The sequence below is a fragment of the Crinia signifera genome, chromosome 3 (assembly GCF_055691185.1).
Source record: "Crinia signifera chromosome 3, ASM5569118v1, whole genome shotgun sequence".
Taxonomy (NCBI): Eukaryota; Metazoa; Chordata; class Amphibia; order Anura; family Myobatrachidae; genus Crinia; species Crinia signifera.
The window spans coordinates 271,510-298,199 of record NC_139219.1 but is presented as its reverse complement, the minus strand read 5'-3'; the positions used below and the strand labels follow the sequence as shown (position 1 = coordinate 298,199).

Genomic DNA, 26,690 nt, shown 5'->3' with positions numbered 1-26,690 from the left:
CCAATTAAACATCGACTACATTGCCGCATGGATCATGTGATTTATATTCTCATATGCCCATGCGGGCTTTATTATGTTGGACTGGCGAAAAGGAACTTTCGTGAGAGGATGGCAAACCATCGTATGACCATCAGATTAGCCTTAGAGTCATAGGCGTGCGCAGCCCATTTTATTAGGGGGTGCACCATTGGAGGGGCATGTCTATCACTGCCTAATGGGCGTGTCTATCACTGCCTACTGAACGTGTCTATCACCGTGCACACAGGGCATCAATACAAACTAACAGACTTATTTATGTATATGGGCTTCAGAATGAGTTGTCCCCCCCACTACACACACACACACCATGTACACACTGTAGAAACAGGGACAGGGTCCATTACACATTATGCCACACTCCGTAATGCTCATTACACATTAGTCCACGTTCGGTAATGTCCATTAAACTTTATGCCACACTCCGTAATGCCTTTTACACATTATAACAAACATTGCAATGCCCATTACATATTATGCAACATGCTGTAATGCCCATTGCACATTATGCCGCACACCATAAAGCCCATTACACGTTATATTACACACACTGTAATGCCAATTACACATTAGAAAACATGCCATAATGCCTATTACATATTATGCCACATAAGTGCTGGGAGAGAGCAGTGGGCAACCTGCCCAATTCCCTTGATACATCATGTGCGATGTAACAAATGCGATCCCCGATCCCTGCTGCTGGGAGGGAGTCCAACCTGGAGATAATACGTGCAGCACGTATGATCTACGTGTCTGATCCAATGCGGAACTGATCGGACGTCAGACACATGCTATTTGCATATTGTATGGGGGCTGTTTGTATAGTGTATGGGGGCTGTTTATTTGCGACATCTTACATAAGTTCCTCCCTCACACCACGCACCATATTTATATGTAAATATCTTTTCCCACCCCTACCCTTATCAAGTATATTTACTTATTATACCTCCCCCTCCCCCATGCTTTGACAAACGAACCCCCACAAAGCACAGGCAGCTTCCTAAATGTCCAGCTCCTGTACCTGTTGCTGCCGGGAGTCTTCTTTGCTGTCTGCGGTGATTGAAGCTTGCCGCAGCAGCATGGATGGTGCCAGGGCGGCACTTGTTTCAGGACAGCGCGGCCACACTACATAGCAGCAAACCATGTGCCGCAGTGCCACTCAGGAAGTAAGTGTGTGGGTGGGCGCGTATATGGGGACAGCGCCGCGGCCACAGCTAATACCCGCTCCTGTCAGTGCCGCACAGGAAGTAAGTGTGTGGGCGGGCGCATATATGGGGACAGCGCCGCGACCACAGCTAATACCCGCTCCGGTCAGTGCAGGCGGCTCGGCTCAGAAGCATGAGCAGAGCCGCCGCTGCCTTTGGCAAAATTGCACTGCATACAAGCGTGAGGGGGATGCAGGCATTAGGAGGTGCATGTGCACCCCCGGCACCCCCCGTGCGCACGCCTATGCTTAGAGTCCAAAACCACAGATAAACCTGTGGCTAAACATTTTTTGCAAAAAGGCCACAGTGTGGCAAGCCTCAGGTGCATGCTTATAGATTATGTTCCTAAGCCTATTAGGGGTGGTGACCGCTACTTGATGCTTAAGAAGAAGGAATCTAAATGGATTTTTGACTTGGAGACTTTGTCCTCTCGAGGACTAAATGAATACAATCCATTCTCAATTTTTTTTAGATGAAAAAGCCCTGTCTTTGTCCCTTTCCCTTTTTTCTTCATTTTTCTGATTAATTTTTGCATTGCCTTAGTTCGGATTTTTTTATTTTTTGAAGCTGGAATGGGTGGCTCCAGGCTGTTTCCTTATTTATTCATTTAATTTTTGTATATATGTTTATATTTTTGTATATTGATGTTAGCTATGTATTGTCACTAACACAAAAGATTGATGTATGGTACATCACAGAGTGCCAATCTTGGTACTCTCACTTAATAACAGGGACCCAGTTGAACCCTGTCATATGTTGCTTTTGTTTGTCTACATTTCTAAAAAAGGACTAATACCCTTTATAAAATATAATATAAAAAGTACATAAAATAATAAAAACTATAAAAACAGTAAACTCTGTATTTAGAGGGACCCACTGCTAATGAGCATAATTGGTAGTGATCACCAGATTATATATTTTTATGCGTTTTTTATGTATTTATGTGTATTTTTTGTGTATTTATTTTTATAATAATTTTTTGGGGTGATTAGTATATGTTTTTGTTAGTATTGATTTGACCATTGTGAGTGCTCCCACCGGGCTGGTTTGATTACCTGTCCGCATCGTCACCTGACACACAGACCTCTCTCAACTTCTTAACCAATATTATTTTTATTTTGATTGGTCTATACATACGATCTATGTCATGTTAATTTCACATCAGCGGTTCCCCAGCCAGTTATCGGCGTGTGGAACGCACTAGATACACCCCCTTTGGATTTAATGGAACGCTGGTGACCTTCTGACCCGGCAGGCCAACTGTGGTACACACAGCGCACTTCCATATTACTTAATGCAATAACAGCGGTTCCCCGGCCGTTGTTCGGCAGGTGGAACGCACTAGTCACTCCCCCTTCACACCCGGTGGAACGCTGGTTGCTTCCGGCCCGGAGGTGAGACTGTCGAATGCACAGCTCACTTCCGCCGCATACATTTGACATGCATGTTAGTTCCGGTCCGGCGGACTTCCGGTCCGGAGGTTTTCAGCGTGGTTTACAGTGATTTAGACCATTTACAGATTCAATTTATGCCCCCAAGTGGCGATCTATATCTGGATACATCTAAGTTTCTTTTTCTGCTGTTTATGGACGTTTTCTTACACGTTTTGAGTGGTTGATTGAGTGAGATGTGGAAATGCATGGAGTGATGATGTCACTTCCTGCATACAGATATTTAAGCTGGCCCGGTGAGGCAGTACAGGTGTATCCTCCCCAGGGATGGATGCCAGGTTGCTTGTCTGACGGTTGTTGAATTTCAAGCTGTATTGAATCCTGATGATGGTCTTTTGTAAGACCGAAACGTCACGTTACGTCGATGGTATGTCAGCTTTTTCTACTTTCATGGAATAAAACCTAAAATTACTTTTAATATGGTGAGTGCCCTTTTTTCACCTCCGATATACTTTGATGTTTAGGCATCTGTAGGAGCACCCCCTTCAAAAGGGTGGTCAATTTGAGTGCGGACTCTGCCGAAATTTATATATATATATATATATATATATATATATATATATATATATATATATATATATATATATATATATATATAAAATACAAAATTCCCAGATGTGCGCTAGTATTAGAAATACAGGTTGGTCGCTTATAACACTTAGCCTCCTACTAGTGAGGCTACTTCAATCAAACACCACCACAATAGTGTTATCGAGCGCCCTTATTTCTCTATTTGTCTTTCCTTACTCTAAAACATCCATAGACCAATGTTTTCAATTATAAAACATTTATTAAAAATTTACACTTTTAAAAAACAAATTTTCACTGTTGTTCCTTGTCACAGGATTTTCTTATAAAGTGGATGTAAATAAAACCTGACGCGTTTCGTCTCACAATGAGACTTCATCAGGGGTGCTTTACAAAAATCTTCTTAAATCTTTATAGGATTTTTACTATTTCCAGAATGGTTTTATTTCTATTTTTAATATACAGAGTTTTTCTTCACCAGATGTACTTTCACTTTAAGATATGATGCTCTTATTAAGTGAATATCTCATATATCTGCTTCGACTTTCTCTTTTTCTTTTAATATAAGTAGTTCTGAATCCTCTTACTGATGGATGCTTCTCCCCTCTTACAGGGTAGATATCAGTCTAATTAGGGCTTTTAATGGGTATTAATCACAAATTCCCACATGTGCCATGATCCAAACTTGAATAAGAAATTGGGTTTCAGTTTTTACTCTCCAATGAGTGAATAATAGTTTGATCCTTTTGGGGATTACTTTCTGAAATCCAACAGAGGCAGATATTCCCTGGCTCAACCAGCAGTAGTGTACTCCTCTGTACACAAATAATGCAATATTCAGGTGTGTGTCAATTCATCCTTGACCATTGCGTTATAGAAAGTACAAATCTCCCATGGCACCAATATTATACATACAACTTTATTTTTTATTTTTTTATAAAATATATTATTTACCAATTTCATATTGGCCATTGCTAATTAAAAAGTCAGACCTACAACTGTGGTCAGAGGCTATTTGCAGAGGTAAGGGAATGGATTTGCTTATGACCTGGGGTTGATCCTGTGGTCTTGTGGGACCATGAACTGTTTTTTTATATTTTACTTTTCTTTTATTATTCTTAATTCTTTGTATTAGGTCTGACTTTTTAATTAGCAATGGCCAATGTGAAATTGGTAAATAATATGGTACTTGTGAGTTATCCGGGCTGCCGATTTTTTCATCGCGCCCGAAATCGTGGGCATCGCGTCGGTCGTGGCCGTTATAAGGAGCCGCGACGCGATGCCCGCGATTTCCCATAGACAGTAATGTTAAAAGACACGATGGACCCGATTTCCCATAGACAGTAATGTTAAAAGACGCGATGGACCCGATTTCCCATAGACAGCAATGTTAAAATAAAATGACAATGTGAAATTGGCCAATATGGCCATTTCACATTGGATATGTTTTAAAAAAAAAAATGTTTCATGGCCCCCCACCACCGTTAACGCCACCCCGCTATTGACGCCAACCCGAAGCGTGGTGAGCGGCGGCGGTACGCGTCCTCCGACCTTTTCATACCCCTACTATCCATTAGGGCGTGGAGTGAGAATAGAATAGTGTGGCGAGCACAGCGAGCCACCGAGCCCGAAGCGTGGCGAGCGCACGCGGATACCTGTGAAGGTATCCGCGTCCCCTCGCGGGGCTCGCTGCGCTTATAACGGCCACGACCGACGCGATGCCCCCGATTTCGGCTAAATCGCGGGCATCGCGTCGGTCGGGTGTCCTTAAGTTAAGGACAAAATCGGCAGCCCGGATAACTCACAAGTACCAATAATATATTTTATAAAAAAAATTTAAAAAATAAAAAGTTGTATGCATAATATTGGTGTCATGGGATGTATAGAGTCATTGGGAGATTTGTACTTTCTATAACGCAATGGTCAAGGATGAATTGACACACACCGGAATATTGCATTATTTGTGTATAACACTGGTTGTTTGCTATCCTTACCAACCCCTCAAGGATAAACTTCTCATTAATATTCTGGTATGTCACTACCTCTCTTATTATTCTTTTTATCTATTATTCACCTGGACCTTATTTTTCTTTCAGTTAATATCTTATGGTGTGTACACACGGGGGAGATATATTGCTAGCAATATATTGCTTGCAATATATTGCTGAGTAATATATTGCTCAGTGTACTTGCAATATATCTCCGCAATATATTTCTCAGCAATATATTGCTCAGTTTCCAGTTTTTCAGAGGGACCAGCAATTTTCCCTGAAAATTGCTAGCAATTTTGACTAGATTTTTTTTACCCTCTATTTAAATTCATTGATTGACATGGGTTGTGGGAAGTCCTTCTGGAAGGGAATAAAAGTGTATATGGTGTATATACAGATGTAGCAGGGGTCATCTTTGTAGGGGCAGGATAATCTAGCGGCAGCAGCCGCTAGTGCCCCGCTCCTGCCAGGGGTGTGGGGGCACAAGACGGCCGTGCGGCCCCTGCCACCCCGACACTAATGCCCCCTTCATTTATATTGAGCCCACATACTATTGGTGTGGGGCAGCATGGTAATGCTCATGCTGCCCACCGATGGTGCAAATCACCATCGATGGGCAGCATGAACATAATCATGCTGCCCGACACCAATGCCCCCTTCATTTTTTCAATGTCACATACTATTGGTGTGGGGCAGCATGGTAATGCTCATGCTGCCCACCGATGGTGCAAATCACCATCGATGGGCAGCATGAACATAATCATGCTGCCCAACACCAATGCCCTCTAAAGACAGCCTATGCACTGACTAGTGCGGCTGTGGGGCGCGCAGGAGGTGTGGGTGCGGGCACAGTGGGGGGGGGGGAGATTTGCGCAGCAGCTTCTGTGCTCTATGCGGGGGCAGGGATGGAGGAGGAAGCAGGGGGGGGCCGTGTGTCACGCTGTGACAAGGCTGGTGGGCGGGTCCCGGCCGGCATGTCACGCTCTGACAGGGAGGGTGGGCGGGTCCCGGCCGGCGTGTCACGCTGTGACAGGGCGGGTGGGCGGGTCCCGGCCGGCGCTGGACATAGTAGGTGTCGCTTATCGCTGGTGCACAGTGCTTTGTGCACCAGCGACCAGCAATTTTTAGGGAGAATCGGAGGAGCAAGCTCCTGCGACCAGCGACCATGAAGGGCTGGCAGCCATTTATCGCTGGCTGCACATTAAATCACTGGCAATATGGTCACTGCGACCATTTTGCCAGCGATTTCATGACTAATTGCAGCAGTGTGTACGCACCATTAGGTGAGAACAGTACCTTTGGGAGAGTCCCATTAGGTTTCACTTTCATATTTCACGGTATGTTCCGTATATTCCAGTCAGTGGCGGATTCAGGGGGGGCCCCCCTGTCATTTATTTTGTAGCTGAGGACCAGGGCTTTCCAACGAGCCCAGACCCGTGTCTCTAGCCCCCTGGGAACCGGAGATATCGCCTGGCAAACCTGGTCAATCGGTTCCAGAGATATTGCGTGTAAACCGATTTTTTAATTTTTGAAATGTAATTTCATGGCTGTTCATGTTCTTTGAGGGCAGATTACTCTGGAACCAAACGTTCCAGTTTCACTGGACCAAAATCATTCAAAGCCCACTCAAAAGTTCTTCAATATAATACTTGTCTCATGTAAATGGGTCAGTTGGTTCCGAAGATATAGCTGGTTAAATGAGATAACTGGTTAAAGGGGGGGAGGGGTAGTTTTCTCTCCCCCTCACACCAGAAAATGCAGGGACTAGGCTGGTGTAAAAGGGGCCAATCTGGGAATGCATTTTTCTGGTGTTAATGGGGTATTATTTCAAATAGCCGGGACCTGCAGTGCTCTGAATACAGCCAGGCTCTGCCACTGTCAGTGGCTATCACTTCTGCCTGGCGGCAGCTGTCCCCCATTTACCACGAGCATGTATTTCCCCTTGGCAATGAGCATGTAATCCCACATGGCAAAGAGCATGGAACCTCTGGCAATGAGCATGGAACCCTTGGCAATGAGCATGTAGAGAAGCAGCACTTATGTAGCATAATTTTTAATAGGCATTTTGGTGTTTGGCATAATACATAATGGACATAATGGCGTGTAACTTAACGTGTAATGGACATTATGGTGTAAATGTTTAATGCGAGCCTTTGGTGGACAATGTCCCTGTTTATGAAGTGTATTGTGAATTTTGGCTTAATCTGTGTGGCATTATGTGAATTCTGGCTCAATCCATGTGGCATTATATGAATTTTGTCTCAATCCGTGTGGCATTATGTGAATTTTGGCTCAATCCATGTGGCATTATGGGAATTTTGGCTCAATCCATGTGGCATTATGTGAATTTTTTCCCAATCCATGTGGCATTATGTGAATTTTGGCTCAATCCGTGTGGCATTATGTGAATTTTGGCTCAATCCATGTGGCATTATGTGAATTTTGGCTCAATCCGTATAGCATTTTATGCATTTGGCTCAATCCGTGTGGCATTATGTGATTTTTTACACAATCCATTTGGCATTATGTGAATTTTGGCTCAATCCGTGTGTGTTATTATGTAAATTTTGTCTCAATCCATGTGGCATTATTTGAATTTTGTCTCAATCCATGTGGCATTATGTCAATTTTGGCTCATTCCATTTGGCATCATGTGTAGGGGGCAAGTATAATGGGGTCTAGTATTTTGTTGCATAATGTGTAGAAGTTGTTTATGGTGTTGACACGCCCCCTGTTGAGTGGCCACACACCCTTTTCCGGAGCGCGCCTTTGGCGCGCACAAGTACATCCTTCACTTTTGTCGCCATGGTGGGCCTGCGTACTTTAAATGCCAGGGTTTTTTTTTTATTCCATTCCCACCCTCTTCTGCCGCTCTCTTAGCATGTACACTGGCACCACTAACACCGCCCCTCCCCCACCCAAACCCTTTTTTATCATGGTGCCCCCCCTGTCATTTTATCCTGGATCCGCCCCTGATTCCAGTACTCACTTTCTCACAGAATACTCCAGTAAAATAATAATAATACACACTTTGTTCTTTAATAGATTTATTCACTATTAAGAATTTTTTCATATTTTGGATAGAACAAAGGAATATTTCAGTTCTATTCATTGTGAACTTTCCACAGTGGCCAGAAGGTATTTTGGCTTAAAAAAAACTTTTTTTTTTATATAATTCTTCTTTGTTTCCACTTTTTCTCTTTTTCTTCGCAAATATTGGTTCACCACCACCGTTTAAACTTCCCCCACTGCACTCTTTCTAAGTGACTTTTCTTCACGGAAAGGTGTTCACCCATGGAATAAGCTACTATTCTTTAATTCACACAGTCCTATGAGAAATTGCAAACAAATATTTTTTGATATATGTATGTTTATTGATGCAATTGTTTGTATTTGTAGATTGTATCATGGTACCCCTGATGAAGTCTTTTTAAAGACGAAACGCATTGTGACGTTTTTTATCTGATTGTACTATTGACTCTCCATTGAAGGACAAAATAAAAACTAATATTGGATGAAATCCTCGTTGCATCATTGAAAAATAATTATCACTTATGGACTGTGTTTCTGTATTATAGGCGCCTTTCCACTATTGGAAAACATATATAACATATATATATATATATATATATATATATATATATTGTGACACGAACACAGAAGTAATGTTTGAGGGCAGGTATATTTGTCCCAGGTTCTTGTCCTACACCTTTTAGAAACAGGTGTTTGACCTCACAGAGGGCTTATCAGCAAGCAGCTGTGAGTGGGATGAGAAAAGACTGCCAGACTGAGCAGTGTGTGCAGACTGCCTGGGGAGACTGCCGAATCTCTGTGTGAGAAATAAGCTGCCTTATACAAGTGAGCCACCCAGTGTTGACTAGGAATCTTTGTGTTTTTGTTTAGTGACAGTAAAGAACATCCTGTGTTTAGTTAGTGCCGGATAGGCAAGGTATTTTCTTTTGATGTTTATTTTATTTTCTGCTGAATAGAACTGGTTGCGGCCAGTTGCACCACAAAAACTGGACTTGTATGATTTCTCAGCTGCTGCTGGCTGCCTTCTACCCCAGGAAAAGGCATCAAAATTCCCCTACAGTGTTACAATATATATGTATATATACATATATATATATATATATATATATTCCAAAGAGCAATCGCACCCACTGACAGGTATATTGAGGACCGTGCTGGGTAAAAATTATGCAAAGGTAGATTCCTTAATGTAATCCAGATGGACTCCAGGAAGACCCGCACCAGTCATATAGAGATCCACAGCTTTTATGAATAGCACATTTATTCAGCCCAAGCTCACATCAAAAATAGAGCACATGAGGCAAAACATTAGACACCCAACAGGCAGATACATGTGGTATACATTACTCGTCTCCTCGACGGCCGTTTCGGTGCTAGAAAGCACCTTTCTATATATATAGTAGACTGGTAGGTCCGGCACGCCACTAATATAGATTATTCGCAATGTGTCCTGCCATTCAAATTCATAAATTCATAAACATTCAAGCAAGCTTTATAGTAAAGCACAGAGATGGCACCACGGACTTGAAGAAATGCAAACTTTTTATTTAACGTTTCGGGGATCCACAGTCCCCATCATCAGAACATCAAGTAATAAACAAACATTAAATTGCTCACCTTAAATCCCTCCCCACCACAAGGGTCAAACAGACGGAGGGGGGGGGGACAGTCACTCCCGATTGACGTCATCAGGTAATGAATATTCATAAGACAAATATCAAGCGTCTCCATTACCATAACAACGAGGCTCCGGCTGAAATTAAAACATACATATTAAAAAGCCGACAATAAGAGTGTTCATAAATACAAATGCAGCTGCAGGTGTTATAGACTACAAACCCAATCATATAAAAAAACAAATGGTTAATGCATAATGCTATTCCAAGATATCCGTTTGTTTCAGCAAAAGGTAGTGGGGGAATGTGATCGATCATTTTATAGCGCAATGCTGCCAATTGGTGATCTGCCTTCCTAAAATGTGCTGCCATAGAATGCTCCATCGGTTTGCCTATCAGTGCCGCCATAAAGGCAGACCGATGGAGTCCCATACGTACATTAAAGCTACCTGTAGTCATACCGATATAATGTTTACCACATGGGCAAATAATCATGTATACAACATATAGAGTATTGTATGACAAAACATGGTTAATTTTGTATTTTTTACCAGAATGAGGATGGCAAAAGGAATCACCGACAGTGACAGTGACAGTATATGTAGTGAAAGGGGATTGATATTGAGTAGTATCCCCATGAACTAAATCATCTCTCAAATTCCGGTTGCAACGATATGCTGTCATAGGACGTTTTTTCTGAAGATCTGGTAATTTGGCATCTGAAGATATAATAGGTTAAATGGCACAGGTGGCTTTAGGAATTACAGAACTTGAAGTATCATATGTGGTTACCCATGTAAATTTATCTTCATCAGGAACTGTTGTTTTTGGTTTTAATAGATCTTGTCTATTAAGAAGTAATACTTTTTGTTGGCTCTGAATAAGATCTTGATTTCTATAACCACGGACCAGAAATGTATTTCTAATTAACTCCAATTCAGTAAATAATTTAGTTGGATCACTCGTAATTCGTGCTGCACGCAGCATTCGTGAATACGGTAATCCGCGTTTTAAAGAAGGAGGATGTTGACTACCAAATTGTAATAAAGTATTGCGGTCCGTTGGTTTATAGAAAATCGAGGTATTATTATTTAAAGAAAAACATACATCCAAAAAGTCAACTTGTGTCCTGCTGCTGTTACAGGTACAGGTGAATGTGCATTATTAATGCATTGCATCATTTCTTCAAATAATTCAATATCACCATGCCATAACTTAAATATATCATCGATATCGAGAAAACAAACCAATATGTTTAGCAAACATGTCATTCTGAAAAAACAACAATTGCTCCTGGTAAACATGAAAATATTTGCATACGATGGGGCCACTCGGGACCCCATCGCACAACCGGACAATTGTAAGTAATGTGTCCCATCAAATCTGAAGAAATTTCTACTCAGCACTAATTCCAGGAGAGTAAGAAACACCTGTTTATCAATGTAAAGGCATCCCTCAAATCATCAATAAACAAGCTCATAGCCTATTTCTGACAAAATATTTCTTAGATGGACAAAACCATGTGCACTGCAGGTGAGGCGGGTGTTACTTGTGCAGAGATAATTAGATTTGGGTGGGGTTTTACACCTGCCTCACCTGCAGTGCACATGGTTTTGTCCATCTAAGAAATATTTTGTCAGAAAGAGTGAACTAGAATAAGGGCCTCAGTTCCTGCTGGAGACCGGCACACTCACTGCACATACGCTGGTAATACTTAGCTGGGTGCCACAGGGCCGGTGCTAGGGTGTCCGGTGCCCTCCTGCAAACCATACATTTTGCGCCCTTTCACATTGCCATTGCAACAAGCTGCAGCCCGATTGTGGGAGTGTATGCTACATGCGATCCTATGGAGGATCTGGGGTGGATGTACATGTATGCATACACCATCTCAGTGCTGTGTCCGCAAAATGTTGCAGGCACTAAAGGTGCCCATACATGCTGCGAGAATCGCATACTTATGGGCTAGATCCGAAAGCATTGCAGCGTGTATGGCCACCTTTAGGCACATAACCCAGCCAATTATTTAATAAGTGTCTAAATTAATATAAAAAAATCTACAATTATTAAAAAATTTGTTATAAACATGTATAATAAAAGACTCATTGCACAAGAGTTGCAGTCCCTCCTCTTCTATCTGCCTAGGCAGGACACTGAGGAGGAAGCCATTACACCCCTCTCGTGACTATGGGGGAAAGGAGGGGAGAGAAGGAGGAGATGGAAGAAGAGGGGAGGAGATAGAGGGGGTGGAGTGTTGAGGACTGGCAATGGCACTGCACACTGAGAAGAGGGAAGGAAGGGGAGGCAGCGCTGCTGCCTGTTCGTCATTTGATTGACAGCTGACAGGCGCAGGAGCAATGGGTAGGGGGGCGGATCCGGACATGACAAGTCATCTAGGCATTCACAGACAGTGCTACATGCCTCAGTGCAAGTGTCCGTGAGGAAGAGGGGGCAGGTCGCAGGAGGAGGACAGTGTGTGCGCGGTGCAGGGAGCTGCTCAGCCTCTCCATACTGCCGCCTGCTGTCAGACAGGCGCTGCAGGCGGCAGTGACAGCGAGGGCTGAGGCAGCTTTAGCAGAGCAGGGAGGGAGACAGCGCCTTTTCAGCATGGCGCCTCCCTGCTTTGCAGGAGCTGCTGAGTGGGTAGCGCCGGCCCTGGGGTGCCACCACTAGGAAATTAAGACAGTTTCTGCTGGATGATGCGGAACTCCCTGCATAATAACAAGTCAGAAGGCAGGTTGTAAAGCTTTACAACCTGCCTTCTGACTTGTCAATATGCGGGGAGTGCCGCACCATCCAGCAGAAACTATATATATATATATATATATATATATATATATACCACCATGCCACCAGGGAATCTGCTGGTTGGATCGCTTATGCGATCCAACCTGAATCAGACCCAGAGTTCTATAATCCTACAGGTGTATAAAAATCTTTGTTTATTTTATCAGTAATCTGAAAGATAAGTGCTACTTTTTCTAATAAAAAATATTTTTTTGCATGATATGGAAAACGAATCCACTTTAGCCCCATACACACTACATGACCAGCCGCACCGCCACGGGTGTATGATATGGTGCGTACACAACGAGCGATAGTGTTTACACTATAATTCAGTGATGTCATACACCACTCCAAATGCAGTTAATTGGCGAAACATAGCCTAAATTGACCTGCATGTCCAGCCGACAGGGGGCGTCATTGATGATGCATGGGAGCATGCACCGTTAACGATATTGAGCATACACGCTGAATGATTTAATGTAGATTTTCTTACAAGATTTTCCGGACTAGTTTGATACATTTATTTTAAATTTTAAATTGCCCTCCGTTCATGAACTTACAATTTTGTTTCCTTTCTTCCCAATGAATAGGACACTTGGAAGGAAATCCAAATCGGCAGTTATGTGTTACTAAAACGAGTCATGCCATGTCCAAGGTCAGTAACATACTAACTGGGAAACAAGGAGAGTCACAGCATGTATCAGTTTACTGATTGACTCCTGATACATTTTGTCTGCTTTCTGTAGATGTATATTAACCACTGTGGATCCTGACACAGGAATCATTAATATGAAGGAGCCACTGGAGACACTGCGCAGGTTGGTTACTAGAGATCCAGCTGAAGGAGTGAAGGTGACATTGTATTGCCTATCACCTTACCTCATTATGTTTGGTCAAGAAAAACTGCTGTCATTGTATTTTTAATCCATTTACAGTATAGGCATTATAGACTCATAGGGGGAAATTTACTAAGATGTGTATTCTACTCCTATGGGCAACCAATCAGAGGCTTCTTCTTATTTATTTAGCACCCTCTAGAACAGTGGTTCCCAACCCCGGTCCTCATGTACCCCAACAGTGCACGTTTTCCAGGTCTCCACACAGAATCACAGGTGAGATAATTAGCTCCACCTGAGGATCGTTTCCAACGTGCCTGAGTAATGAGTGCACCTGCCGGGTGACCTGGAAAACATGCACTTTTGGGGTACTTGGGGACCGGGGTTGGGAACCACTGATGTAGAAGATAGCACACAGTATCTGACTGGTTGCCCATAGCAACACCACATGTGAAGTAGAATACACATCTTAGTAAATTTCCCCATAGGCTGCTGTCCTATTACCTGCAATCGCCCCAGAGCTTTCAACATTGTACAGATAAAGGGCCTGATTCTGGCCCCATACACTGTTATCTCAGCCCCCTATCACACTCCCTCACCCTGTGACCTGCGCGTTATCACACAGACATGCTGCTCCCTCACCCTGTGACCTGCACGTTATCACACGGACATGCTGCTCCCTCACCCTGTGGCCTGCACGTTATCACACGGACATGCAGCTCCCTCACCCTGTGGCCTGCGCTTTATCACACGGACATGCTGCTCCCTCACCCTGTGGCCTGCGCTTTATCACACGGACATGATGCTCCCTCACCCTGTGGCCTGCACGTTATCACACGGACATGCTGCTCCCTCACCCTGTGGCCTGCACGTTATCACACGGACATGATGCTCCCTCACCCTGTGGCCTGCGCTTTATCACACGGACATGCTGCTCCCTCACCCTGTGGCCTGCGCGTTATCACACGGACATGCTGCTCCCTCACCCTGTGGCCTGCGCTTTATCACACGGACATGCTGCTCCCTCACCCTGTGGCCTGCGCGTTATCACACGGACATGCTGCTCCCTCACCCTGTGGCCTGCGCGTTATCACACGGACATGCTGCTCCCTCACCCTGTGGCCTGCGCTTTATCACACGGACATGCTGCTCCCTCACCCTGTGACCTGCGCGTTATCACACGGACATGCTGCTCCCTCACTCTGTGGCCTGCGCTTTATCACACGGACATGCTGCTCGCTCACCCTCTGACCTGCCCTTTATCACACGGACATGCTGCTCCCTCACTCTGTGGCCTGCGCGTTATCACACGGACATGCTGCTCCCTCACCCTGTGGCCTGCGCTTTATCACACGGACATGCTGCTCCCTCACCCTGTGGCCTGCGCTTTATCACACGGACATGCTGCTCCCTCACCCTGTGACCTGCGCTTTATCACACGGACATGCTGCTCCCTCACCCTGTGGCCTGCGCGTTATCACACGGACATGATGCTCCCTCACCCTGTGGCCTGCGCTTTATCACACGGACATGCTGCTCCCTCACCCTGTGGCCTGCGCTTTATCACACGGACATGCTGCTCCCTCACCCTGTGGCCTGCGCTTTATCACACGGACATGCTGCTCCCTCACCCTGTGGCCTGCGCTTTATCACACGGACATGATGCTCCCTCACCCTGTGGCCTGCGCGTTATCACACGGACATGCTGCTCCCTCACCCTGTGACCTGCGCTTTATCACACGGACATGCTGCTCCCTCACCCTGTGGCCTGCGCTTTATCACACGGACATGCTGCTCGCTCACCCTGTGACCTGCGCTTTATCACACGGACATGCTGCTCCCTCACTCTGTGGCCTGCGCGTTATCACACGGACATGCTGCTCCCTCACCCTGTGGCCTGCGCTTTATCACACGGACATGCTGCTCCCTCACCCTGTGGCCTGCGCTTTATCACACGGACATGCTGCTCCCTCACCCTGTGACCTGCGCTTTATCACACGGACATGCTGCTCCCTCACCCTGTGACCTGCGCTTTATCACACGGACATGCTGCTCCCTCACCCTGTGGCCTGCGCGTTATCACACGGACATGCTGCTCCCTCACCCTGTGGCCTGCGCGTTATCACACGGACATGCTGCTCCCTCACCCTGTGACCTGCGCTTTATCACACGGACATGCTGCTCCCTCACCCTGTGACCTGCGCGTTATCACACGGACATGCTGCTCCCTCACCCTGTGGCCTGCGCTTTATCACACGGACATGCTGCTCCCTCACCCTGTGGCCTGCGCTTTATCACACGGACATGCTGCTCCCTCACCCTGTGACCTGCGCGTTATCACACGGACATGCTGCTCCCTCACCCTGTGGCCTGCGCTTTATCACACGGACATGCTGCTCCCTCACCCTGTGGCCTGCGCGTTATCACACGGACATGCTGCTCCCTCACCCTGTGGCCTGCGCGTTATCACACGGACATGCTGCTCCCTCACCCTGTGGCCTGCGCGTTATCACACGGACATGCTGCTCCCTCACCCTGTGACCTGCGCTTTATCACACGGACATGCTGCTCCCTCACCCTGTGGCCTGCGCTTTATCACACGGACATGCTGCTCCCTCACCCTGTGGCCTGCGCTTTATCACACGGACATGCTGCTCCCTCACCCTGTGGCCTGCGCGTTATCACACGGACATGCTGCTCCCTCACCCTGTGGCCTGCGCGTTATCACACGGACATGCTGCTCCCTCACCCTGTGACCTGCGCTTTATCACACGGACATGCTGCTCCCTCACCCTGTGACCTGCGCGTTATCACACGGACATGCTGCTCCCTCACCCTGTGGCCTGCGCTTTATCACACGGACATACTGCTCCCTCACCCTGTGGCCTGCGCTTTATCACACGGACATGCTGCTCCCTCACCCTGTGGCCTGCGCTTTATCACACGGACATGCTGCTCCCTCACCCTGTGGCCTGCACGTTATCACACGGACATGCTGCTCCCTCACCCTGTGGCCTGCGCGTTATCACACGGACATGCTGCTCCCTCACCCTGTGGCCTGCGCTTTATCACACGGACATGCTGCTCCCTCACCCTGTGACCTGCGCTTTATCACACGGACATGCTGCTCCCTCACCCTGTGACCTGCGCGTTATCACACGGACATGCTGCTCCCTCACCCTGTGACCTGCGCGTTATCACACGGACATGCTGCTCCCTCACCCTGTGGCCTGCGCTTTATCACACGGACATGCTGCTCCCTCACCCTGTGGCCTGCGCGTTATCACACGGACATGCTGCTCCCTCACCCTGTGGCCTGCGCGTTATCACACGGACATGCTGCTCCCTCACCCTGTGGCCTGCGCTTTATCACACGGACATGCTGCTCCTTCACCCTGTGGCCTGCGCGTTATCACACGGACATGCTGCTCCCTCACCCTGTGGCCTGCGCTTTATCACACGGACATGCTGCTCCCTCACCCTGTGGCCTGCACGTTATCACACGGACATGCTGCTCCCTCACCCTGTGACCTGCACTTTATCACACGGACATGATGCTCCCTCACCCTGTGGCCTGCGCTTTATCACACGGACATGCTGCTCCCTCACCCTGTGGCCTGCGCTTTATCACACGGACATGCTGCTCCCTCACCCTGTGGCCTGCGCTTTATCACACGGACATGCTGCTCCCTCACCCTGTGACCTGCGCTTTATCACACGGACATGCTGCTCCCTCACCCTGTGGCCTGCGCGTTATCACACGGACATGCTGCTCCCTCACCCTGTGGCCTGCACTTTATCACACGGACATGCTGCTCCCTCACCCTGTGGCCTGCGCTTTATCACACGGACATGCTGCTCCCTCACCCTGTGGCCTGCGCTTTATCACACGGACATGCTGCTCCCTCACCCTGTGGCCTGCGCGTTATCACACGGACATGCTGCTCCCTCACCCTGTGGCCTGCGCTTTATCACACGGACATGCTGCTCCCTCACCCTGTGGCCTGCGCGTTATCACACGGACATGCTGCTCCCTCACCCTGTGACCTGCGCTTTATCACACGGACATGCTGCTACCTCACCCTGTGGCCTGCGCTTTATCACACGGACATGCTGCTCCCTCACCCTGTGGCCTGCGCTTTATCACACGGACATGCTGCTCCCTCACCCTGTGACCTGCGCTTTATCACACGGACATGCTGCTCCCTCACCCTGTGGCCTGCGCGTTATCACACGGACATGCTGCTCCCTCACCCTGTGGCCTGCGCTTTATCACACGGACATGCTGCTCCCTCACCCTGTGGCCTGCGCTTTATCACACGGACATGCTGCTCCCTCACCCTGTGGCCTGCGCTTTATCACACGGACATGCTGCTCCCTCACCCTGTGGCCTGCGCTTTATCACACGGACATGCTGCTCCCTCACCCTGTGGCCTGCGCTTTATCACACGGACATGCTGCTCCCTCACCCTGTGGCCTGCGCTTTATCACACGGACATGCTGCTCCCTCACCCTGTGGCCTGCGCTTTATCACACGGACATGCTGCTCCCTCACCCTGTGGCCTGCGCTTTATCACACGGACATGCTGCTCCCTCACCCTGTGGCCTGCGCTTTATCACACGGACATGCTGCTCCCTCACCCTGTGGCCTGCGCTTTATCACACGGACATGCTGCTCCCTCACCCTGTGGCCTGCGCTTTATCACACGGACATGCTGCTCCCTCACCCTGTGGCCTGCGCTTTATCACACGGACATGCTGCTCCCTCACCCTGTGGCCTGCGCTTTATCACACGGACATGCTGCTCCCTCACCCTGTGGCCTGCGCGTTATCACACGGACATGCTGCTCCCTCACCCTGTGGCCTGCACGTTATCACACGGACATGCTGCTCCCTCACCCTGTGGCCTGCGCGTTATCACACGGACATGCTGCTCCCTCACCCTGTGGCCTGCGCTTTATCACACGGACATGCTGCTCCCTCACCCTGTGGCCTGCGCTTTATCACACGGACATGCTGCTCCCTCACCCTGTGGCCTGCGCTTTATCACATGGACATGCTGCTCCCTCACCCTGTGGCCTGCGCGTTATCACACGGACATGCTGCTCCCTCACCCTGTGGCCTGCGCGTTATCACACGGACATGCTGCTCCCTCACCCTGTGGCCTGTGCTTTATCACACGGACATGCTGCTCCCTCACCCTGTGGCCTGCGCGTTATCACACGGACATGCTGCTCCCTCACCCTGTGGCCTGTGCTTTATCACACGGACATGCTGCTCCCTCACCCTGTGGCCTGCGCTTTATCACACGGACATGCTGCTCCCTCACCCTGTGGCCTGCGCGTTATCACACGGACATGCTGCTCCCTCACTCTGTGGCCTGCGCTTTATCACACGGACATGCTGCTCCCTCACCCTGTGGCCTGCGCGTTATCACACGGACATGCTGCTCCCTCACCCTGTGGCCTGCACTTTATCACACGGACATGCTGCTCCCTCACCCTGTGGCCTGCGCGTTATCACACGGACATGCTGCTCCCTCACCCTGTGGCCTGCGCTTTATCACACGGACATGCTGCTCCCTCACCCTGTGGCCTGCGCGTTATCACACGGACATGCTGCTCCCTCACCCTGTGGCCTGCGCGTTATCACACGGACATGCTGCTCCCTCACCCTGTGGCCTGCGCTTTATCACACGGACATGCTGCTCCCTCACCCTGTGACCTGCGCTTTATCACACGGACATGCTGCTCCCTCACCCTGTGACCTGCGCGTTATCACACGGACATGCTGCTCCCTCACCCTGTGACCTGCGCTTTATCACACGGACATGCTGCTCCCTCACCCTGTGGCCTGCGCGTTATCACACGGACATGCTGCTCCCTCACCCTGTGGCCTGCGCTTTATCACACGGACATGCTGCTCCCTCACCCTGTGACCTGCGCTTTATCACACGGACATGCTGCTCCCTCACCCTGTGGCCTGCGCTTTATCACACGGACATGCTGCTCCCTCACCCTGTGACCTGCGCGTTATCACACGGACATGCTGCTCCCTCACCCTGTGGCCTGCGCTTTATCACACGGACATGCTGCTCCCTCACCCTGTGGCCTGCGCGTTATCACACGGACATGCTGCTCCTTCACCCTGTGGCCTGCGCGTTATCACACGGACATGCTGCTCCCTCACCCTGTGGCCTGCGCTTTATCACACGGACATGCTGCTCCCTCACCCTGTGGCCTGCACGTTATCACACGGACATGCTGCTCCCTCACCCTGTGACCTGCACTTTATCACACGGACATGATGCTCCCTCACCCTGTGGCCTGCGCTTTATCACACGGACATGCTGCTCCCTCACCCTGTGGCCTGCGCTTTATCACACGGACATGCTGCTCCCTCACCCTGTGGCCTGCGCTTTATCACACGGACATGCTGCTCCCTCACCCTGTGACCTGCGCTTTATCACACGGACATGCTGCTCCCTCACCCTGTGGCCTGCGCGTTATCACACGGACATGCTGCTCCCTCACCCTGTGGCCTGCGCTTTATCACACGGACATGCTGCTCCCTCACCCTGTGGCCTGCGCTTTATCACACGGACATGCTGCTCCCTCACCCTGTGGCCTGCGCTTTATCACACGGACATGCTGCTCCCTCACCCTGTGGCCTGCGCGTTATCACACGGACATGCTGCTCCCTCACCCTGTGGCCTGCGCTTTATCACACGGACATGCTGCTCCCTCACCCTGTGGCCTGCGCGTTATCACACGGACATGCTGCTCCCTCACCCTGTGACCTGCGCTTTATCACACGGACATGCTGCTCCCTCACCCTGTGGCCTGCGCGTTATCACACGGACATGCTGCTCCCTCACCCTGTGACCTGCGCTTTATCACACGGACATGCTGCTCCCTCACCCTGTGACCTGCGCTTTATCACACGGACATGCTGCTCCCTCACCCTGTGGCCTGCGCTTTATCACACGGACATGCTGCTCCCTCACCCTGTGACCTGCGCTTTATCACACGGACATGCTGCTCCCTCACCCTGTGGCCTGCGCGTTATCACACGGACATGCTGCTCCCTCACCCTGTGGCCTGCGCTTTATCACACGGACATGCTGCTCCCTCACCCTGTGGCCTGCGCTTTATCACACGGACATGCTGCTCCCTCACCCTGTGGCCTGCGCTTTATCACACGGACATGCTGCTCCCTCACCCTGTGGCCTGCGCTTTATCACACGGACATGCTGCTCCCTCACCCTGTGGCCTGCGCTTTATCACACGGACATGCTGCTCCCTCACCCTGTGGCCTGCGCTTTATCACACGGACATGCTGCTCCCTCACCCTGTGGCCTGCGCTTTATCACACGGACATGCTGCTCCCTCACCCTGTGGCCTGCGCTTTATCACACGGACATGCTGCTCCCTCACCCTGTGGCCTGCGCTTTATCACACGGACATGCTGCTCCCTCACCCTGTGGCCTGCGCGTTATCACACGGACATGCTGCTCCCTCACCCTGTGGCCTGCGCGTTATCACACGGACATGCTGCTCCCTCACCCTGTGGCCTGCGCGTTATCACACGGACATGCTGCTCCCTCACCCTGTGGCCTGCGCTTTATCACACGGACATGCTGCTCCCTCACCCTGTGGCCTGCGCTTTATCACACGGACATGCTGCTCCCTCACCCTGTGGCCTGCGCGTTATCACACGGACATGCTGCTCCCTCACCCTGTGGCCTGCGCGTTATCACACGGACATGCTGCTCCCTCACCCTGTGGCCTGCGCTTTATCACACGGACATGCTGCTCCCTCACCCTGTGGCCTGCGCGTTATCACACGGACATGCTGCTCCCTCACCCTGTGGCCTGTGCTTTATCACACGGACATGCTGCTCCCTCACCCTGTGGCCTGCGCTTTATCACACGGACATGCTGCTCCCTCACCCTGTGGCCTGCGCGTTATCACACGGACATGCTGCTCCCTCACTCTGTGGCCTGCGCTTTATCACACGGACATGCTGCTCCCTCACCCTGTGGCCTGCGCGTTATCACACGGACATGCTGCTCCCTCACCCTGTGACCTGCGCTTTATCACACGGACATGCTGCTCCCTCACCCTGTGGCCTGCGCGTTATCACACGAACATGCTGCTCCCTCACTCTGTGGCCTGCGCTTTATCACACGGACATGCTGCTCCCTCACCCTGTGGCCTGCGCTTTATCACACGGACATGCTGCTCCCTCACCCTGTGGCCTGCGCGTTATCACACGGACATGCTGCTCCCTCACTCTGTGGCCTGCGCTTTATCACACGGACATGCTGCTCCCTTACCCTGTGACCTGCGCTTTATCACACGGACATGCTGCTCCCTCACCCTGTGACCTGCGCGTTATCACACGGACATGCTGCTCCCTCACCCTGTGGCCTGCGCTTTATCACACGGACATGCTGCTCCCTCACCCTGTGGCCTGCACGTTATCACACGGACATACTGCTCCCTCACCCTGTGGCCTGCGCTTTATCACACGGACATGCTGCTCCCTCACCCTGTGGCCTGCGCTTTATCACACGGACATGCTGCTCCCTCACCCTGTGGCCTGCACGTTATCACACGGACATGCTGCTCCCTCACCCTGTGGCCTGCGCTTTATCACACGGACATGCTGCTCCCTCACCCTGTGGCCTGCGCTTTATCACACGGACATGCTGCTCCCTCACCCTGTGACCTGCGCGTTATCACACGGACATGCTGCTCCCTCACCCTGTGGCCTGCGCTTTATCACACGGACATGCTGCTCCCTCACCCTGTGACCTGCGCTTTATCACACGGACATGCTGCTCCCTCACCCTATGGCCTGCGCGTTATCACACGGACATGCTGCTCCCTCACCCTGTGACCTGCGCGTTATCTTACGGACATGCTGCTCCCTCACCCTGTGGCCTGCGCGTTATCACACGGACATGCTGCTCCCTCACCCTGTGACCTGCGCTTTATCACACGGACATGCTGCTCCCTCACCCTGTGACCTGCGCGTTATCACACGGACATGCTGCTCCCTCACCCTGTGGCCTGCGCTTTATCACACGGACATGCTGCTCCCTCACCCGGTGGCCTGCGCTTTATCACACGGACATGCTGCTCCCTCACCCTATGGCCTGCGCGTTATCACACGGACATGCTGCTCCCTCACCCTGTGGCCTGCGCTTTATCACACGGACATGCTGCTCCCTCACCCTGTGGCATGCGCTTTATCACACGGACATGCTGCTCCCTCACCCTGTGGCCTGCGCTTTATCACACGGACATGCTGCTCCCTTACCCTGTGACCTGCGCTTTATCACACGGACATGCTGCTCCCTCACCCTGTGACCTGCGCGTTATCACACGGACATGCTGCTCCCTCACCCTGTGGCCTGCGCTTTATCACACGGACATGCTGCTCCCTCACCCTGTGGCCTGCACGTTATCACACGGACATACTGCTCCCTCACCCTGTGGCCTGCGCTTTATCACACGGACATGCTGCTCCCTCACCCTGTGGCCTGCGCTTTATCACACGGACATGCTGCTCCCTCACCCTGTGGCCTGCACGTTATCACACGGACATGCTGCTCCCTCACCCTGTGGCCTGCGCTTTATCACACGGACATGCTGCTCCCTCACCCTGTGGCCTGCGCTTTATCACACGGACATGCTGCTCCCTCACCCTGTGACCTGCGCGTTATCACACGGACATGCTGCTCCCTCACCCTGTGGCCTGCGCTTTATCACACGGACATGCTGCTCCCTCACCCTGTGACCTGCGCTTTATCACACGGACATGCTGCTCCCTCACCCTATGGCCTGCGCGTTATCACACGGACATGCTGCTCCCTCACCCTGTGACCTGCGCGTTATCACACGGACATGCTGCTCCCTCACCCTGTGGCCTGCGCGTTATCACACGGACATGCTGCTCCCTCACCCTGTGACCTGCGCTTTATCACACGGACATGCTGCTCCCTCACCCTGTGACCTGCGCGTTATCACACGGACATGCTGCTCCCTCACCCTGTGGCCTGCGCTTTATCACACGGACATGCTGCTCCCTCACCCGGTGGCCTGCGCTTTATCACACGGACATGCTGCTCCCTCACCCTATGGCCTGCGCGTTATCACACGGACATGCTGCTCCCTCACCCTGTGGCCTGCGCTTTATCACACGGACATGCTGCTCCCTCACCCTGTGGCATGCGCTTTATCACACGGACATGCTGCTCCCTCACCCTGTGGCCTGCGCTTTATCACACGGACATGCTGCTCCCTCACCCTGTGGCCTGCGCTTTATCACACGGACATGCTGCTCCCTCACCCTGTGGCCTGCGCGTTATCACACGGACATGCTGCTCCCTCACCCTGTGGCCTGCGCGTTATCACACGGACATGCTGCTCCCTCACCCTGTGGCCTGCGCTTTATCACACGGACATGCTGCTCCCTCACCCTGTGGCCTGCGCTTTATCACACGGACATGCTGCTCCCTCACCCTGTGGCCTGCGCTTTATCACACGGACATGCTGCTCCCTCACCCTGTGGCCTGCGCTTTATCACACGGACATGCTGCTCCCTCACCCTGTAGCCTTCGCTTTATCACACGGACATGCTGCTCCCTCACCCTGTGGCCTGCGCTTTATCACACGGACATGCTGCTCCCTCACCCTGTGACCTGCGCTTTATCACACGAACATGCTGCTCCCTCACCCTGTGACCTGCGCTTTATCACACGGACATGCTGCTCCCTCACCCTGTGGCCTGCGCTTTATCACACGGACATGCTGCTCCCTCACCCTGTGGCCTGCGCTTTATCACACGGACATGATGCTCCCTCACCCTGTGACCTGCGCTTTATCACACGGACATGCTGCTCCCTCACCCTGTGACCTGCGCGTTATCACACGGACATGCTGCTCCCTCACCCTGTGACCTGCGCGTTATCACACGGACATGCTGCTCCTTCACCCGGTGGCCTGCGCTTTATCACACGGACATGCTGCTCCCTCACCCTGTGGCCTGCGCTTTATCACACGGACATGCTGCTCCCTCACCCTGTGGCCTGCGCGTTATTACACGGACATGCTGCTCCCTCACCCTGTGGCCTGCGCGTTATCACACGGACATGCTGCTCCTTCACCCGGTGGCCTGCGCTTTATCACACGGACATGCTGCTCCCTCACCCTGTGACCTGCGCTTTATCACACGGACATGCTGCTCCCTCACCCTGTGGCCTGCGCTTTATCACACGGACATGCTGCTCCCTCACCCTGTGGCCTGCGCCTTATTACACGGACATGCTGCTCCCTCACCCTGTGGCCTGCGCTTTATCACACGGACATGCTGCTCCCTCACCCTGTGGCCTGCGCTTTATCACACGGACATGCTGCTCCCTCACCCTGTGGCCTGCGCTTTATCACACGGACATGCTGCTCCCTCACCCTGTGGCCTGCGCGTTATCACACGGACATGCTGCTCCCTCACCCTGTGGCCTGCGCGTTATCACACGGACATGCTGCTCCCTCACCCTGTGACCTGCGCGTTATCACACGGACATGCTGCTCCTTCACCCGGTGGCCTGCGCTTTATCACACGGACATGCTGCTCCCTCACCCTGTGGCCTGCGCTTTATCACACGGACATGCTGCTCCCTCACCCTGTGGCCTGCGCGTTATTACACGGACATGCTGCTCCCTCACCCTGTGGCCTGCGCGTTATCACACGGACATGCTGCTCCTTCACCCGGTGGCCTGCGCTTTATCACACGGACATGCTGCTCCCTCACCCTGTGACCTGCGCTTTATCACACGGACATGCTGCTCCCTCACCCTGTGGCCTGCGCTTTATCACACGGACATGCTGCTCCCTCACCCTGTGGCCTGCGCCTTATCACACGGACATGCTGCTCCCTCACCCTGTGGCCTGCGCTTTATCACACGGACATGCTGCTCCCTCACCCTGTGGCCTGCGCTTTATCACACGGACATGCTGCTCCCTCACCCTGTGGCCTGCGCTTTATCACACGGACATGCTGCTCCCTCACCCTGTGGCCTGCGCGTTATCACACGGACATGCTGCTCCCTCACCCTGTGGCCTGCACGTTATCACACGGACATGCTGCTCCCTCACCCTGTGGCCTGCGCGTTATCACACGGACATGCTGCTCCCTCACCCTGTGGCCTGCGCTTTATCACACGTACATGCTGCTCCCTCACCCTGTGGCCTGCGCTTTATCACACGGACATGCTGCTCCCTCACCCTGTGGCCTGCGCTTTATCACACGGACATGCTGCTCCCTCACCCTGTGGCCTGCGCGTTATCACACGGACATGCTGCTCCCTCACCCTGTGGCCTGCGCGTTATCACACGGACATGCTGCTCCCTCACCCTGTGGCCTGTGCTTTATCACACGGACATGCTGCTCCCTCACCCTGTGGCCTGCGCGTTATCACACGGACATGCTGCTCCCTCACCCTGTGGCCTGTGCTTTATCACACGGACATGCTGCTCCCTCACCCTGTGGCCTGCGCTTTATCACACGGACATGCTGCTCCCTCACCCTGTGGCCTGCGCGTTATCACACGGACATGCTGCTCCCTCACTCTGTGGCCTGCGCTTTATCACACGGACATGCTGCTCCCTCACCCTGTGGCCTGCGCGTTATCACACGGACATGCTGCTCCCTCACCCTGTGACCTGCGCTTTATAACACGGACATGCTGCTCCCTCACCCTGTGGCCTGCGCGTTATCACACGGACATGCTGCTCCCTCACCCTGTGGCCTGCACTTTATCACACGGACATGCTGCTCCCTCACCCTGTGGCCTGCGCGTTATCACACGGACATGCTGCTCCCTCACTCTGTGGCCTGCGCTTTATCACACGGACATGCTGCTCCCTCACCCTGTGGCCTGCGCTTTATCACACGGACATGCTGCTCCCTCACCCTGTGGCCTGCGCGTTATCACACGGACATGCTGCTCCCTCACTCTGTGGCCTGCGCTTTATCACACGGACATGCTGCTCCCTCACCCTGTGACCTGCGCTTTATCACACGGACATGCTGCTCCCTCACCCTGTGACCTGCGCGTTATCACACGGACATGCTGCTCCCTCACCCTGTGGCCTGCGCTTTATCACACGGACATGCTGCTCCCTCACCCTGTGGCCTGC

General features: G+C 51.1%; 1 protein-coding gene across 2 annotated transcripts in view; it reads left to right on the top strand.

Annotated features, from left to right (window-relative positions):
• LOC146063112 (mitochondrial amidoxime reducing component 2-like) overlaps window positions 1-26,690 on the top strand; it is a 147,800-nt gene that overhangs the window by 86,702 nt on the left and 34,408 nt on the right. Inside the window, exons 5-6 of one of the 2 annotated variants that reach the window (XM_083175126.1) lie at window positions 13,235-13,299; window positions 13,391-13,496. In XM_083175126.1, the coding sequence (XP_083031252.1) occupies window positions 13,235-13,299; window positions 13,391-13,496 (171 nt within the window). The remainder of the gene's footprint in view (window positions 1-13,234; window positions 13,300-13,390; window positions 13,497-26,690) is intronic. The other variant, XM_083175125.1, reaches the window with a different exon arrangement.